The following is an 18,343-nucleotide window of genomic DNA, read 5'->3' as shown; positions in this document are numbered from 1 at the left end:
ACCCATCGCTTTAGACTGTGTGTGGATGAATGCTTCCACACACTAGATCACGGAGTCTAATAATAATAATAATAATAATAATAATAGTACTAATAATAATAATAAATCTCAATAACTTAAATAGCATGACAAATATATGACACAACACCATCCAAAAGTTTTCTTTGTAGTCAAAATAAGCACATAACTAACTTTCTTCAAAATGTATCCATGTGCTGGAGGTAGAAACATTTCAACATATGGCAGTCACACTTTTTGAAGGCCAATTAATCATTAGATCACCACACAAGTTGGTGAACCTTATCCTTTTGAGTCCAAGATTTCATGCAAAACAAACAAAGGCATGCTGTCCATTGTTAACATGAAAATATAAATAATACATAGTAGCATCTATCAGGATAGGGTGGCCGTGGTGGTGCAGTGGTTAGCATTGCCACCTCACACCAAGAGGTTCTTTGGTTTGATCCTAGGCTGGGGTGGCTTCTGTACAGAGTTTGCATGTCCTCCCTGTGGTCTCATGGGTTTCCTCCGGGAGCTCCATTTTTCTCCTACATAGGTGGATTGGACACTCCAAATTGGCCCTGTACGTGTGTGTGCCTTCTGTGGAAGGTTGGGCACCAGGCTGACAACTCGACACCATAAAACTTCACTGCCAAACATGAGCGGACAGGTGATCTGCTATGGTGACCCCTAACCAGGGAAAGAAGAAGAAGAAGTAGCATTTGTCAGGATGTAATTAAGTGTTAAAGATTCATGGTTAACAGATTAAAGGACAGCATTAATAATGACTGCCCATGGCCAGGGAGGGCTGAGGATGCTATTCCTGGTAAGAATTTAGGTGCCCCATCCACTCGTCCAGGTTCTGTTTGTACAGTGCTATACAGGTGCTTTGTTTGACATGAATAAGTAGCCTATTCCAAAGACATGGTAGTCACTGGGAGATAAAACTGTCCCTTCAGCATGTCCTATTCAAGTCACAGGCCATATTAAGGTCCCTGAAACTGGTGGCCCTCGTCCTGTTTGATTTATGGATATGAAATCCAATGGCAAATCTTTTACAGAAGTCTTTAAACTGAGATGCACCTTAACAGATTCTGCTGTATTTTGCAGCTTTTCTGTTCCCATCTAACATACATTTTATGAATGCAATTTTGGAATAAAATGCATAGAAAATAACAATACATATATGCATTAACCATAAACCAAATATATGCAAAAGACAAAGTGAGCACAGTCATATAAATCATACTTCCTTCAGATACAAGCTAATACTCCAAGGAGAATTATATACCCTATTAACTAATTAATCAATTAACAAATTAACCAGTTAGATCAATGCTTTAGAGTTTTAAGACTCAGGAATGGCATTAGCCCTATACTGTCATTCAGACCCGGTTGCTTATTTGCATTTTATAATAATTTGTAAGTACTGGGTTAATGTGCTAGTCTATTTACATTTTGTTAAGAATGTGTATTTTCCACAGAAAGATGACATCACAGATTTGAAGGTCTTTGTGGAATAGGTATCTGCCCCTAAGGGCTAGCTGAAATTTAGATTTAACATAAAATGTGATGGTATCAAACGTCTGGTTATATGCCTTTATTAGGATCCATATTGTGGACTACAGACCAAAACATACTAAAACAAACAAACAAAAAAAAAATACTTATTTGCATGCTGCAAACCTATACCCTGTATTTAGATTAAATATATAACAAAACTACTATTTGTTAAATTATGTAGATTAATTACTGACCCAGATATTCTGAAGTAAGCAAAAACATTTAAGCTAATCTTTATGGTAAGAGATTACATTGAGGATGTAATGGATAATACATGGAATGGCATTCTTAATGAAAAAATGTAGCTTCAAAATAATTGTAGCATAATGATTATACAGAAATATCTGTTTCTGAATGTAATTTGGACTACAAATTAACTATTTCTAGAGGCATGTATACAGTAAAAGATGTAATAATAAAATCTGATTCTAAATATAATTTGCTCTAGGAATTGACTTTATTGACATATGGTATGCAATAAAAAAAGAAAGTATGACAATGCTTTCTTTGGGCATTTTGAGATTGTGTAGGTTTTAATAGCTACATATTAGAGATCTCTGAAGTTGTTAAAAAGAATAATTGAAGGGTGATATTACTACAAAGCTTGAATACAGTGAGTGTCAATAGTAGTTGTTATCAAATGTAACCAAGTAACCAGGTCTGAATGGCAGCATTAGGCTGAATCATTAACCTGAGTAGTCAGTTGATTAATCAGTCTGATATATAAGTATCCTTGGAAAATGAGATGGTGTCTGCAGAAATGCATGTTCTACATAAAGTGCTCACTTTTAGGATCATAATATCATAGGATATTACTAGGCTATTGACCCAGAGGTCATTTCAAGCCCAGCCATTTCATCCCAATGTAATACCATAAAAATGTTAGTTAATACCCAAGATTGCATTTAGTAATGACTGTCCATATCCAGAAGGGCTTTGGATGCTATTACTGGTAAGAATTTAGGTGCCATATCCACTCGTCCATGTTCCTTTTGAACAGTGTCATACAGGTGCTCTGTTTGACATGAATAAGTAGCCTATTCCAAAGATGTGGCAGTCACTGGGAGATAAATCTGTCCCTCCAGCATGTCCTATTCAAGTTGCAGGCCATATTTAGGTCCCTGGAACTGGCCCTAGTCCTCTTTGATTTACGGATATGCATCAAGTTCACTACATTTGGGTCTGAGATCGCTCTGTAAGCTAGGCATAACACTCCCCTAAGAAGTCTGTATGATATAGAGTGAAGTGACAAGAGACTTTAGTCAGTCTGTGTATGACATGTACTGGAGTCCCGTGATCTTCTTTGTTCTAAACCTCTGAGTTCTCTCCAGTTACTGCACCTGCTTTGTATGGTACATGCTGAACAGGGCATTATACTTAATTATAGACTGGATTAGCAGTATAGAAAGGTTATAACCTCTTTTGCTCTCAAATTGATGCCTTTACTAATCAAGTATGCTATGCAGACCATCTTTCTTACTACAGTAGACACATGGTGGTCGAAGTTAAGGTTATGGTCAACTTTTGTTTCCAAATCCCTTACCACTTCATGGGTACATAGGGTATTGTGCTTGATTTTATAGTGTGAAGGGACATTGTTTGTGCTGAAGTGAATGATAATGCATTTCTCTGCATTCAGTTTGAGACTGTCACTAAGACACCAGTCTCTGCTCCATGTATGACCCTCCTGGAGTATACTGATATCATCTGGGGATTCAATAATTGCACCCAGTTTTCAGTCGTCTGCAAACTTGGTCAGCAGCAACTACTTAATTTTGACCTGAACTTCTGAGATGTATATACCAAACAGTTAGGTGCCCAGCACTGATCCCTATGACACCCCGCTGGTAGCAGGTCTGCTAGTTGATGTGGAGTCGTCCACTTTGATAGTGTGTGTCCAGTTTATGAGCCAGTTAGCAACCCATCTTACAATGAAGGGAGTTATATTTAGTTTGCTAAGTTTATTGTTAATGCCTGAGTGTGAGATTGCATCAAAAGCCTTTGCCAAGTCGAGGTATGCTGTGTGCACAAATTTGCCCTCCTCAATAGCCCTAGTCACATTTTTGAAAAAATCCACCAGATTTAACAGGCAGGATCTGCCCTTGATGAAGATGAACTGAGTAGAATCCAGGGTTTGGAGGTCACCTATGTCTATATGTATGAGGGCCATAATGATACCTTCCATGGCCTTACAGATGAGGCTGATCACGTTTATGGGTCTGTAATTCCCTGGGTCTGATGTTAGGCCACCTTTGTGGAGGGGAATAATTGTTGCTATTCTCTATTCTGCAGGTACAAAGCCTGCGGTTAGACTATGATTAAAAAAGGTACATAATAGTGATGCTAGTTCATGTTTTTGCCTATTTAGAGGACAGCCTGGGATGCCATCTGGTCCCACAGAGCTGTGTTTTTTGCCTTGGACAAGGCTTTGATGACCTGTTCTTCACATATGTAGGGTGGGGGGGTTGGGGCAAGATTTATGACAGATTTGGAGGGAAGAGGGAGTGAAATATTTGCCAAAACTATCCACTAGCAGGTTTGCCATCTCTGTGGCGTCAGTGTGTGTGATACCATGGTAAATAGCTGTAAAAGGCCTTATGGTTATCCTTGGCTGTGCTAGCTAAGTTTTTCTCAAAGAGGCCCTTAGAGGATTTGGCAAGTTGTCTTAGTTGCCTGTTGAGGCTGAGGAGGGTGCTGTGCTTTTCCATTCTTGGGGTTTTACCTTTGTTTTCATGGGCAGTAACCTTTTGCATTTATTGTAAAATTTGTCGATGCTGGATGTCCACCATAGTGGCTTGTTTTTACTTGGGGATCTGTCTTTGATTCTTTCTGTTTCAGCCGAGTCTATTCATTTATGCAAGTGATTGTACAGGGCTTTAGTGTAAGCTTTGGTGTATTCACCACTTGCAGCTGGGGGTGGGGCTTGAAGTGCATTTATACCTTCACATAGGAGGGTATAGTTTGCCTTGGTGAAGCTTTTTAATCTGATTTCACCATTTGTGAGTTCTGGTGTTAGTGTCAGTTCAAAGGTGACTGATTTTTGGTTGGATTTAATTAATGAGGGTCTGACAGTTGCAGTAGTGCAGCCATTTGATGTGTTAGTAAGGACCAGATCTAGCACATTTGTTCATCTTGTCGGGGTATGAACAATTTGTTCCAGGGTATTTTAGTTAACAAAGTTAAGGAGTGTTTGTGTTAATGAGTTAGGGCTACCGTGGGTTTCCCAGTTGATTGTGGGATAATTGAAATCCCCCATAACCAGAATTTTCGGTAATATTTGGATTGTCTCCAGTTTGGTCAAGTAGGCTTCATGAGTATCACATCCCATGGAGGGGGATCTATAACTGGCTATGACTTGAATGGGGGTCTTACCCACCTTAACGTGAACTTGGAATAACTCCATGGAGTTGTTCATTCTAATTAGATGGGTGGTGAATTCATCTCTAATATACCACCTCCTTTGGTTCTGACAGGTTAATTTTGTTGTCTGATAGTGTGGAAGGCATTGTAGCTTTGCAAGGCTGGGGTATTCTCTGAGGCTTTGATCCAGGTCTCTGTGACTACACAGACATCTATGTCTTCCAGTGATAGAAGTGCTTCCAGGGTATGCAGTTTTTGGCTTAAGCTCCTAGAGTTTAGGAGCATGACCCTTATTTTGTTATGATTGGCAAATTTCAAATTGTTAAGTTTGTTTTTGGGACTTTGCCTAAAAAAGGCACTATGGCAGAGGCAAGAGCCTTTGTCAGTGGTGCCAGGTACAAACCGTCTTTGGCAAAGCAGTGAGGTTTGTCAGCCATGGCTTCCCAGGCTGACAGCAACTGGATCTCCTTTGAATGACACTATAAACGAAGCCAATTATTAAAATCAATCATTTTTTGTGTATACTGTGGCATCATTCTAGGTGAGGGTAGTATGACTTTCAAGCCCAGGGACATACCTGCTTGGGTCATGTACTCAGAGAGCTCAATCGTGTCTCTTCATATAGTCCAGTGCGGTATGTCTCAGGTCATTCACTCCAAGCTGAACTGTAACAGAGTCATAATGGTACTTTTATGTATTTATTTTGTGGTTAATGGATATGTTTACATTTTATTTTCTAAATGTTTTTATTCTGAAATATTTCTGGAAATAATAACTTAGATGCACTGAAGCATTTGTGCCAGTCCAATATAAGATTAATGGCAACTTGAGAACTAAGTCCTTATGATGGAACTACCACACCAATACAATGTCCTAAAAGTAAAAGCTCCTTAATATCACTAAAACATGTCCACTTCAGTATAAGAAAATGCATTTAAAACTGGTTAGGTCCACCAGACACACAATTAGTAAATGTAAGGCTAACTTTGAAGTTAAGGTATTAACCCCTTCAAATGATTCCTTCTTCAGCCATTTTAGGAAACTTTGAGCTAAACAGCAATTTTGTACTGACATTATCTCTTATGATAACTCATTTTCTTATACTAGAGACATTCCTAACTTTGTTACAGACAAATTGTCTTCCACCTTCCCTTTTGGCCCCTCCATCTTCACTCACAGATACCCTACCAAAATCACTTTGGACCAAGCCCTTTTGACATTTTCTTTTTTTTTTTCAAAACATTTTTATTTGAGAAATTTAATATACAATAAAGTTAAATGAAATTAACTCATTTTTTCTTATTTTTTTTTAAAACAAATAAAATAAAATGAATTTTACATGAAATAATAACATAACAATAAACAATATATAACTATATACAATATGTTCACCATAGATCAATACATTTAAAATAATTTATAAATATGTAAATGATATTTACTATAATATAGAACTACTTTTGTAAAAAATCATATATTTTATTCCAACTGTGAAGAGAAGTATTTTTTAGAAATTCTATTCCACATGGTTAGTTTTTCCAAACAAGAGACTTCATTAAGAAGATTTTTAAATTCTTGTAAATATGGAGAGGAATTAGATTTCCAATTTCTAGTGATAATTTTTCTTGCTATGGCTAGCATAGACCAAATCGAAGGGTAATCAGATACCTTAATATAAGCTGGAACTGGAGTATTAACTAATATTAAGGATTTAGTTAAAGTAAAGTTGTCTGTAAAAATAGCTTGCATAAAATCATTTATATCATCCCAAAATCGTTTTCAATTCGATACAATCATAGAACATATGGCACCAATCAGCATTTACTTTATTATTACATCTCCAACAGTTTATATCTTTTTTCCCAGTTTTTCTCAATGTATGAGGAGTAATAAAGGATCTATTTAGATATTTCCAGGAAAATATTCTCCATCTTAATGAGGGAGTAGTCATACTAGATGATTTCTAAATATTGAATTTGTCTTTGTCTGTGGGAAAGTAATTATTAATGGAAAAGAAAAAATTCCAGTAACTGTCAGAGTAGACATCTAAGTCTGATTTGATAGCTTTATATATTTGTGAGAGTTTATTAGTGGAAGGAGAATTATTCTGAAGAGATAAACTCAAGTAACGTAGTAAGTTTGGTATAGCTTTCTTAACTGAAGGGGTCATTAAGTCAATTATATTTTGTATAAAATTCCTTCCTTCATGTAACTCCAACCAATAAAGGAACTCAAATCTGAATTCAACATCTAGTAAATTTACTGATTTCAAGACATTATTTGACATCAATTGATACCAAAAGAATAAGTTTTTCTGTTTAAAGATACACATTTTATTAGAGTCAGAGGTAAAAAGAATACCTGATGAGTAGGCAATAGGAATTATAAACATTATATTTAAATATAAATTTTCTAAAAAAATTGACATTTTCTAAGATTAAAATTATCAGCTCCATGGGTCCGAACAGCATCTCTTGATGTTTGCTGTAAGGCACTACATCATGATTTGAGAAATCCCTCCATCAGTTCTTCAACCTGAGTTGTAAAACATTTGTTGCAGTACTGATCTTTTTAATTCTATCTGGTGTTAAAAATGCTCTATGTAAGTATTTCCAGTTAAGTATTTTCCAGTACTGTGTGTTAGAGGTGTAATTAACTGATAGTAAGATGTTAGTTTTAATTTCTTCTGTTAACTGCAATGACAGACCTTTTGTTAAGAACTGCCAGTATGATTGTTTGGGAATTGTTTTATATGTTATTAACTCTTTATATAGATTTGGAATTAATTTTTTCTTTTCACAACTATATATAAATTCATACAGAAAACGTATTAGATTTGGAATATCTTTAAATGAGGAATTATTAATTAATCTGCATAAATCTTGAGTGTACATTAGAATGCTTTTTAAGGTTAACCAGTCCTGTGTTGGAATATTGTAAGCAGTTTTTATCATATGTATATCTAAATCATTTAATTTATTTACACATTGAAAACAGCGTAAAAATCCATTTTGTTCCCAGGAGGTTATTGTTTCCTTATATATTTTGTGAGGAAAGTTCTTAGTGATGGTAAATGGGGTTAAAAGTTCAAACCGAAGTTTTAGATCTATGTTTGCATTGATAAGTTTCCTAAAGGAATTGATATAATGATTAATCTGTGTTGTTTTAGAAGGTTTTGTTGTATTATTTTGTATGCTTATGCATAGTATGTACCAGGGTCTGTTTGATTTGTCTACTATTAAAATTTTTTTAACAGATTAAATTCATTTGTTAATATAGCCATTGTTAATTCTTTCCAGTTGGCAAAATAATTTGGGTTTATCCAGTCTATTGTAGTTTTAAGCACAGATGCTTTTATATATCTTTCTATTTCTGGGAAGTTCAATCCTCCTTGTTTCCAGGGTCTAATGTGATGAGTTAGAGCTACTCTATTCTTTTTGGAATACCATAACAATTTTATTAAACATGAGTTTATTTCTTTAAGAATGCATCTTTCAGGAATTAACTGTATTGATAATGCTACATATAGTATTTTTGGTAATAAGACCATTTTTATTAATTGCAATCTGTCTACAAAAGTTAATATAATTTTGTTCCACTTTTCTATATATATTTTTATTGTTTCAATAATGTTTTTATAATTTATTAATATTGTTTTGTTTATATTTTTACATAACACTATTCCTAAATAATTTAGCGTAAGTTCTTGTTTTCCTATGATGGATTTATCTGTAACTTGTAGTTCTTTTTTCTTATTTAAAAATAGAAATTTTGATTTTGATCTATTAAAGTGTAGACCTGAAATCTTATAAAATTTCTCAATTACTTCTTCAAGCTCTCCTAATAACTCTCTGGAATTTGAGAGGGTTAATAAAATATCATCAGCAAAAAGCATTATTTTAGATGTGTACTGGTCCTAGACTTCTATTTCTTTTATTATTGGATTATTGTGTATTATGTCTGCAAGTATTTCTATAGCCAAAGCAAATAAAATAGGAGAAAGGGGGCATCTTTAGTATTTTTCGTTATATGGATAGATTCTGAGGTGAAAGGACCTAATTTAATGCAGGCTAAGTTATTAATATATATGTTTTTTAGTAATAGGATGAAGGGAGGAGGAAATTCAAATAACGCTAAAGTTTTAAATAGATATTACCAGTTGAGGGAATCAAAGGATTTTTCTATGTCTAATCCAATTACAAGTGTTTCTCTATCTTCTTTATTCACATAATCTGTAAGAGTAAGTATCCTTTTAATATTACCATGTGTGTGCCTGTTATATAAAAATCCAGTTTGATAATTATTAATTGTCTTTGAAAGTGGGATTTTCATTCTGTTAACTAGGATTGACATACATATTTTGTAATCATTATTCAGTAATGATATAGGTCTGTATGAGGTGCAAAGGTATGATGGTTTATTATCTTTTAGAATTGGTGTTATGAAAGAATATTTCCATGAGGGTGGTATTTTTGCTTCTGACTGGACTTCTAGCAAAGTTTTATGAAAAAGGGAGATTACTGTTAAAGGGAAGAGTTGTAAATTTCAGTAATTATACCATCTATCCCTGGAGCTTTGTTAGATTTACTTTTTTAATCTTGTCAATAATCTCTTTGTAGGATATAGGTTTTATAGGTCTAGTTTTAAGTTTTCGGGATTTTTTTATATTGATAAGGTTTGTATCTAAGTTTGTTTGGTTGATATCTAAATCTTCTTTTTGAAGTGTTCCATATAATGAAACTGAAATGCTTCAAGGATGTCTCCTATATCTGATACTTTTTTTTCCTTTCTTTTCATGATATATGCTACTAATGTTATTTGCTTTAGATTGTATTTTAATTCTTGTAGATAAGTTACGTAGATATCTGGAGGAGGTGGCTAATGAGTTCATTTTTAATTTTTCCAAGGCTAGACAAGGTTTGTGTGTTAGAATTTCATTATATATTTTTTATTTAATTCCTCTATTTCTTTTTTGACTTGTGGACAATTCAGATTTTTATTTAGATTTTGCTGTCAGGAGTCTGGTTTGCAAGTCTAATGATTCAGATTCCCACTCTCTGGCTTTGTTTTTGTACCAGCTAAGGATCTTACCAAATAAATATGCTTTTAATGAGTTCCAAACCATGACTCTACTGATTTCTGTTGTATTATTAATTTCAAGATATAATTGTAGTACTGACAACATCCAGGGTCCGAATTCTTTAATTTTCGTGACATATGATAGAATTCTAGTTGAGAGGATTAAAGGTTTAAACTCTATTTGGAGCTTCATTATCAGAGAGTCATGATCTGAGAAGGGGCATGGAGCTATTGAGAAGTTGATGATTTTTGTTTGTAAATCTTGAACTACGAATAATTTGTCTGTTCTGGTTTGTGTTCCAAATCTATGGTCTTTATGGGAAAATAATAAGGATTTATCATCTTTTACTTTAAAAGTGTTTATTAAATGAAATTAATCAATCCATCTTTTTAAGGATTTTGAAATAGTTGCTATGCAAAAAGACTTCTTGGTGGTTTCAGAAGCTTCTAAGGTATAATTAAAGTCTCCTCCCAGTATAAGATTTCCTTTATAATTGTTGGAAATAAAATCTAGGTGTTTTTTAACCGTACCTGCTCCAATTCCTGGGAACCAATATAGATTAGCTAAGGTCCATAATCTGTTATTAAATTTAATTATAACAAATGCTAGTAGACCTTCTTTGTCTTCATATTTATAAATAGCTTTTGGAGTGATTATGTTTTTCTTCCAGAGAATTGATACTCCTTTTGTCTTTGTTCTATAGGAGGATTGAGCTAAGACTGTATAGTTCTTAGGGTTCCAAATAAAGCTATCATTAGTCTTAAAATGTGTTTCCTGGAGAAATACTACTTGTGCCTTATTTAGATTTAAATGTTTTAATAAGTATGATCTTTTATTTGCATTATTTAAGCCATTAGTATTTAATGATAAGAATGTTAAATTCATTTCAAGTTATTGTTGGAAGAAACCTTTTGCTTCTTTTTTTATTTTGATTATAGCAGTTATACCATATTCTCTGATAACATTGAATGTTATTTTTGTGTGTATAAATTTGGGAGTGTAATTTAATGTTCTTTCTTCTTTAAATACAAGTAGGGTGGAATTCTGGTCAAGTTTTAAAAAAAGTACTTCTATAAAACATTAATTCTAAAGTATCAAATACAAGTAAATATGAATTTCCCATTAAACATGGAATGAAAGTCATTCCTAATCCAATAGATAAAGATAGATCTATTGGAATATCACTCATACCTTTAACCAACAATATCAATTGAGCTCCATATATTAAATTATTATATGAAGAATTTTCTTAAAAGAGATATGAAATTTTATATTATTCTATTATTGTTCTATAGTATTTTATATATCAGGATGGAATGTTAGTAGTGTAAACAATTATTAACTTGACTTAGAAAATATCCAGTATTTAGTTACCCTTAAGAGATCCTAAATATGTCAGATATGTCATTTTGGATAAATTAAGTGCAACAGAGGAGCATACACTAAATAAGCCAACAACAAATAGATTATTACTAAAATGATTTGACTAAAAGGACTCTACAGGAGACAATGAGTGATTACCAATGAAATATGAATTTACTGTAGGTGTACTGTCTTCCTTTACTTTCCCAGTCTTCAGCTCACCAACTTCAACTTACACTTATGAAAAGACATGGCTTATCAGTGGTATCCTGACTCTGAGTAGAGGCGCCCTACATTCTAGTGTGCAGTGCTTTTACATATTTATAGATTTACAAAGCAAAGTCTAAGAATGAACTATGATTACCATGACAATTCCTATCCTGCATAGAGCACCTCCTGCTTCCAGTATGGGTAATCACATCAGGTCTAGAATGAATGTTAGGGTACCTATATGGTAATCAAGACTTACCTTAGGTAAGTTTTAATCAAATAGTATTTAGAGCATCTTAGAGAGTTCTCGGGGCAGTTAGAATACTCTTAAACTTCTCCTCCCTTGACCAAAAACAGAGATTTCCCTTCCCTTTCTTTCGCTTGTTTAAATCAGTACTAATAAAAGGAATTCAGCAAACATAGGTAAACAGAAATTACATTCAGTAGTCCATCTTGTACACGACTCACAATCCATTAAAGAAGTCAGTGACTAACATCACTTTAGTAAACATTATAAAGACAAATTAGAAATAATTTCCTCTTTATATTTTCTGTTAAAGCAAAACGTTAACAATAAGCTATTTTAACTAAAAGTATAAAGCATTTCAATTTTCCCTTGCATGTATACATTTCTACTTATATTGTAGCGTCAATAGCTGTCTTTGAAATCTGTACATTATTTCACTTCTTCAAATCATTCCTTTTTCAATTCAGGTTTTGTTTGGTCTAAACTGCAACAACATTTCAAGGACACAATTAATATTTAGACTGATGTTTCAAATAAATAACTTGTCAGTTGCCAATTGAGTTAGTTTAGAATGTATGGTTAGTGCAAATATAGTATGTTGCAAAAATAATATGTATTTTTTCGTATGCTCCAGATACTGTCATATGCAAGTGACATACATAATGTCGCATATATAGAGCAGATAGCTTATGGATTCAGGTTGTTAAAGTAAGTTATGCTTATTAATCAGGCAGTTTCATTTAAATTCACAAGTAATTTGGGGACATTTCAGCTGAGTTTCCAGGAATGTGTAGTCCAATGTGACTAACTGAGTCCACTTTTCCTCATAAACATATGTCACAATTCATTAAACTAAGCAGAGTCTAACATCTGTCTAATAATCATTATAAAGACAAAGAATAGTAATTTCCTAGCTCTTCAAACTTTCTGATATCGCAAAATGTTGACAGTAAGCTATTTTAACTGGAAGACTAAAACATTTCAATACCTCCTTGTGAATATATATTTTTACTTTTACTGTAGTGTCAAGAACTGTCTTTGAAATCCATGCATTACTTCACTTCTTTCAAGTCATTCATTTTACAGTTCAGATTATATTTTGTCAAAATGTCAATAGCATTTCAAGGGCACATTTAATATTTAAACTGATATTTTAAATGAATAGCTATCAGTTACCAAGTGAGTTTGTACAGTGTGTGAGGTAACTGCAAAGATAACATGTTGCAAAAAGTATTATATATCTTTCATATGCTCTAGAAACTGACAATTTCAAGTAACATATAAAATGAAACGTTTACAGTGCAGACAGCTTGTGAAATCAGCATGTTAAACTGAGTAATACTTTTTAATCAAGCAGCTACATTTAAGTGCACATGTAGTTTGGGAACATTTCAGTTGTGTTTCCAGGAATATGTAATCTAATGAGGATAAATCATAAAATATTTGCAAACAGTCCTATTATGTATTTATTTTACCTTGAAAGAAAAACAAATAACATAGATGGGCTGAGGTTTCACTGAAAAGAAGTTTTAATAAATCCAAAAACAGGTAGCACAAAGCACTTTTCATCTCGTACAATATACAGACTTCTTCAGGTAAGAACACACACAATTCCAAACTCTTTAAATACTCCGCCACTCCCCCCAATTAATACAAGTGACCACCTACTTGTTGCTTACCAAATAGTTAACATTCCACTTAAATCTAACACATACTTCTACCTTGCAAAATGTATCATTTGTGGTAGCTTCTCAAGGTCCATAGAATATAAAGTCATACTTTATTAAAGACTTATTGGGCCCATAGTTGCATACAGTACTTTCTTCAGCATGTGTGTCACTACGTACCAAACCTTACTTGAAAGATTTGAAAGTTTCTTTACCAATAAGAACTCAGGCCTCAGTAACCTTAGATATTCTGACAGACTAAAAGCCCTGTCCCTCTAATTAGTGGTTTCCAGACTTCTGAGTGGTGATTCCTGCTTAGTCTTATGTACTTCCCCTTAATAGAACCAGCAGTAAAACAAACACCTGCTCTGCAGCCCTAAATCTGTACTGCTACATTAATAATGTCACATAACACAACAGGTGCCTAACCCTGTTTCTGGAATAGCTGCCTATACAGGGTCTATATTACTTCAGCGAAAACCCCTTTACACGAACACAAATACGTCGAACCATATCACGTGAAGTATGTAAACCTGGAATGTCCAAAACTGCAAATTCTGAAATGTCGATTTGTTTCGGTTGGCCCGTCTGCGGTATAGCTCCGTAAGGTAAGTGTGCGATAGATAGGACTTTAGGGTTAGGATTTGGGTTTAGGTAAGTGCATAGATAGGTAATGTTTGTAAGATGTAGTGTAGTGTTAGATGTAGGGTGTTTTTTAAGTGTATGTATGTGTGTTATTTGTTTTGTTTGGGTGTATGTCTGTAGGGGAAGTGTGCAGTAGTTACAGACCTTAGGGTTATGGAGGGGTTAAGGATAGTGCATAGATAGTTGTGTATATGGGGTTTAGTGTAGTGTTGGAAATGGGGTTTTGTTAAATGTATGTATGTGGATTATTTCTTTTGTTGGGGTGTATGTCTGTAGGGTTTGCTTAGTGTACATATGTGGTTTATTTATTTTGTTTGGGTAGGTGCTAAGTAGCGGGTGGTGGGGTTGGCCGACTATGGCAGTTTGATATTTTATTTTTCGCGGTTTAGTGCATTTGGGAATTTTGCGGTTTAAGGTATGGGGGTCAATGTATGGGTGTTCGGGTAATGGGGTTTTTGCTGAAGTGATATAGACCCGCCTATACATACCAAGCAACCTATAAAACCATTCTGAAACCTATGAACCTATAAATGATTGGATGAGTAATTTAAAATTTTTACTTATGATATAATAGGAAAATCTTTTTGATGGGGAACACTGTTGTCTTTGATCAGTACTAGGTAATGTGGCTGAACTTATCAATGGTTAAGATGTTTTGAACATATCACTTGTCAATAAACAAGCTTCCTTTTTTCAGCTTGACTCCAGTTTTTCATATCTGAAATCTTATTACTTCTGCAGCACATTTCTTCTCAAAACATGTACAACAGTTTTATTAGGGTAGATACTGTTATGGTAGATTTGCTCGGGATTGTCTTTTAGTAAAACCTGATCAGATTATCCTGTTGAATCAAATGAACATAAACCTATGACTTCTTGCACATGGAGGAGCAAATGTCCAATCTCCATGCAGATACTTTGTTCCCTGCACCTCCTTAACTAATGTAACTAACTTTGAGACTGAAAAAAAACATCAGTGAAAGTTATTAAACTTTGGGTCTGACTCCTTTTAAATGAATTGATTTGGAGTTCACTGAAAGGTGGCATGACCAAACCATTACCTGTGGAGGCCATTGATTAATTACATGCTAGGTACTGTGTTATTTTAAGCACAAAGTTCCAGCTCAGCCCACGTTCATTTGGGACGATGCACTAATAGTTTGCCTCTTGCAACTTATTTCCCTAAGGACAGCATTCAACACATTTAAAATCAAAACAATTTAAATGCAGATTGTCAAATAATTATATTTAATGACATTTGTGATATTTTCAAGTTTCTTGTGTTTTATTCATTTAGTTTCTAGAAGCAACATATATCATAACTGACCTGATTGTTTTCTGTAGATTGTCATTTAATGCAAAATGTTATGGAAACTTGAATACATTTTGCTTTCTCTTTTTCAATACTACAAGACAATAACAAAGTACTTAACAGTATTAACTATTTCTGTTTTTTACCTTAAAAAATGCAGAAGGACTAAAATATTCTGAGTTTTTTTGGCTGCAAATTTCTCACCTCCGGAGCCCAGCATGACACAGTTTAAAAGTGTCATATTTTCTAGATAGTGGTGATGAATATAACAAGATATAAAAGTCCATAAATAAATAATTTAACAAAAAGCATCATTCTGTTTTCCATGATCTCCCTTGGAATGCTGCCTGACAACAAACATAGTTAATTAAATTTCAAGTTATGTTTTCAGTTATTTGCTGAGCCTGGAAAAAAAGTAACATCACCCTGAGTACTAACGGTGCTTCAGCCTGCATTACTGTCATTTATAAACATTTATAGTCTGGAGCACTGCATATCAGAAACATGACCAAACTTAACTGTTACCTCTCAGCATTATTTTTATATGTAAACTTAATTTCAAAGTATAACATGTACAGGGTAAAACAAACTTATGAATTAAATTTAAGGAAGAATAAAATGTATTTCACTATTTTTATTTAAAATGCTAATTTTCTTACATCCTCCACAGTTAGTAGAAAGAAAAACAAAAGTGGTTATTAACAAAGATTCTATGCATGCTAATGAAGTAACCAAAGTTAATGAGTATATAACAACGTAAAATCATTAGACTTCAGTACCACAGTCACTGTGCAATTTAAATTCTATTTCTGTATTTTGTTATTCAATCTCTGTTGGTAAGGTGGTTTGCAAGATAGAATAAGGGACGTAGTCCAGAAAATGAAGTGACTGAACATCTTTGCCATCAATACAAGTACTTTTGCCAAGAAGCTTTGTGTATTCTCATATAGCAAATGTTTTGTTGCTTTATTGACTTTTCAATTAATTATAATAGATTTGTACATTGAGCAGTCCCTTCAAAAGTACCTTCCTTCACCTTATTTCAAATACTTCAGCTAAACTGTGATTTATATTCTGATTGAAGGGTGGTGATGGTGAACCTGGCCCAAGAGGTCAACAAGGCATGTTTGGCCAGAAAGGAGATGAAGGTCCCCGAGGCTTTCCAGGTCCCCCTGGTCCAATTGGCCTGCAAGTAAGTTTACTTTCCCATTTTGCTTCTTTCTCTGGCTTTGAATACACTGCATATTATTTTGACTGCATTCATATTCATTAAATGTTTGTTTGAACAGCTAGATAAATATGTATGTTAAAACAAGCATTATAATAATATAGCATTTTCAACAACAGCATCTTTCTCTATGTGAGGCTAACATATCAGATTAAGAACAGAGGCAGATTAGGTTCTATATTTACAGGGGTTTAGTAAATGACAGAATAGTAACTTTTCTTGAAATAAAATAGCTAAGCTAGTAATATTATACAAAGGGAAACTGCTTTCTGGCTGTGACTATTTCCAATCTTTTTGAACGAGGATTAATCAGACGATATGCTACTGCTGAATTGGTAAAAAATGAAAGGAAAAGAAAGGTAATGAACTGACTGGTACACGTGAAATAGTTTTCAGATAAGAAATAACGTCCAGAAGCTTATCTGTGGCTTCCTTATTTTTTTCTTCAAAGCTGCAGCTAATGCATTTCTTGCAGTATTCTGCAGTTTTTATGCTAAAGCAGAAAAAAGCAGATGCACAGGAAAACAGGAAGAAATGTCTAGCTATGTTACTAATTATGTGTCTGTGTATGCATGAGTGCATGTGTGTGTTTGTGTGTGTGTGTGTGTGTGTGTGTGTGTGTGTGTGTGTGTGTGTGTGTGTGTGTGTTATGTGTGTTTGTGTATGTGTGCTTCCACACAAATGCATACACTGTGAGTAGACACAGACTGGCAGATAGAAAAAAGATAGGAAGCTGATACACTCTGTGCACTTAAATGCCATCCTTATATGCACATATGAAATATTTATTTTCTATCTGTCTTTAGCCAGAAAAGTTCCTGTCACCAAAAATGTAGCAATAATGTGATTTCTTGTAACACATTTATATGGTTTACACAGGCTATCAGAAGTAAATAGTGCCATTTGTCAGGGATCAACATATATGAAAGATTAGTGACCACTGGTGTCATGATGCAGTTATCTTTGTGCAAATAAGTGCAAAAGGGACACAATCTGCAACGTAGTCTAAACCAGAAAAAAAAAACATAGAGGAAGTGCATAATTTGAAGGAACATGATAAACAGCAAGCAAGTTTGAAGATATGTGCTTGTTCTTCTATAGCATCTGCTCCATTATGTGACAGCTTCATTGATACAGTTGGACAAATGCCTGGCTGTGATCAAAATGACCTGCATTTGACTAGTGGCTTGAAGTCCTGAAGAGCTCACAGGGAGAAGAGGAATGGTGAGGTTTGAGCCTCCTCACCTCTCATCAGTGGGGAGGGTCATGTGCTCATAGAAACCAGGGATCATGTGGAGAGACAATTGAGAGTATCACAATTTTAAGGATTTACGTAAGGGATTATATTTACTTGAGATGATGAAGAAGAGATTCTTTAATGTAGAACAAAGATTGCTATTTCAACAAGACGTGGAATGCGTTTAAATTCTGCATAGAACCTAGAGACATGAGATTTTTTTAACCATTCCTCATAAGAAAAAGTCATGGAATTCTGAATTACTCTTTTCTTGACAGTTTCATTACTTTTTAAACTAAAGTAAAAGTTGGCTAACAGATGTAAATAAATCAATCAAGAATCAAGCAGTCAGTAGCTTAAAGCATGTTACCTAGATGGTAAAAAAGGTAGAGATTCATAATAAAAGGGAGGGAAACAATTTAAAAAAATGTT

The 18,343-nt window shown here is 34.0% G+C and overlaps 1 protein-coding gene across 7 annotated transcripts in view; it reads left to right on the top strand.

Moving 5' to 3' along the window:
* The window catches only part of COL11A1 (collagen type XI alpha 1 chain), a 625,054-nt gene that overhangs the window by 521,859 nt on the left and 84,852 nt on the right, over window positions 1-18,343 (top strand). For all 7 annotated transcript variants that reach the window (XM_044085726.1, XM_044085723.1, XM_044085729.1 and 4 more), the window contains one exon: window positions 16,531-16,638. In XM_044085726.1, coding sequence (XP_043941661.1) covers window positions 16,531-16,638 — 108 coding nt within the window. The remainder of the gene's footprint in view (window positions 1-16,530; window positions 16,639-18,343) is intronic.

The sequence above is a fragment of the Protopterus annectens genome, chromosome 10.part0 (assembly GCF_019279795.1).
Source record: "Protopterus annectens isolate FY-2018-M chromosome 10.part0, PAN1.0, whole genome shotgun sequence".
NCBI lineage: Eukaryota > Metazoa > Chordata > Ceratodontiformes > Protopteridae > Protopterus > Protopterus annectens.
Note: the sequence above shows the minus strand (reverse complement) of the source record. Positions and strands in the feature narration are given on the sequence as shown.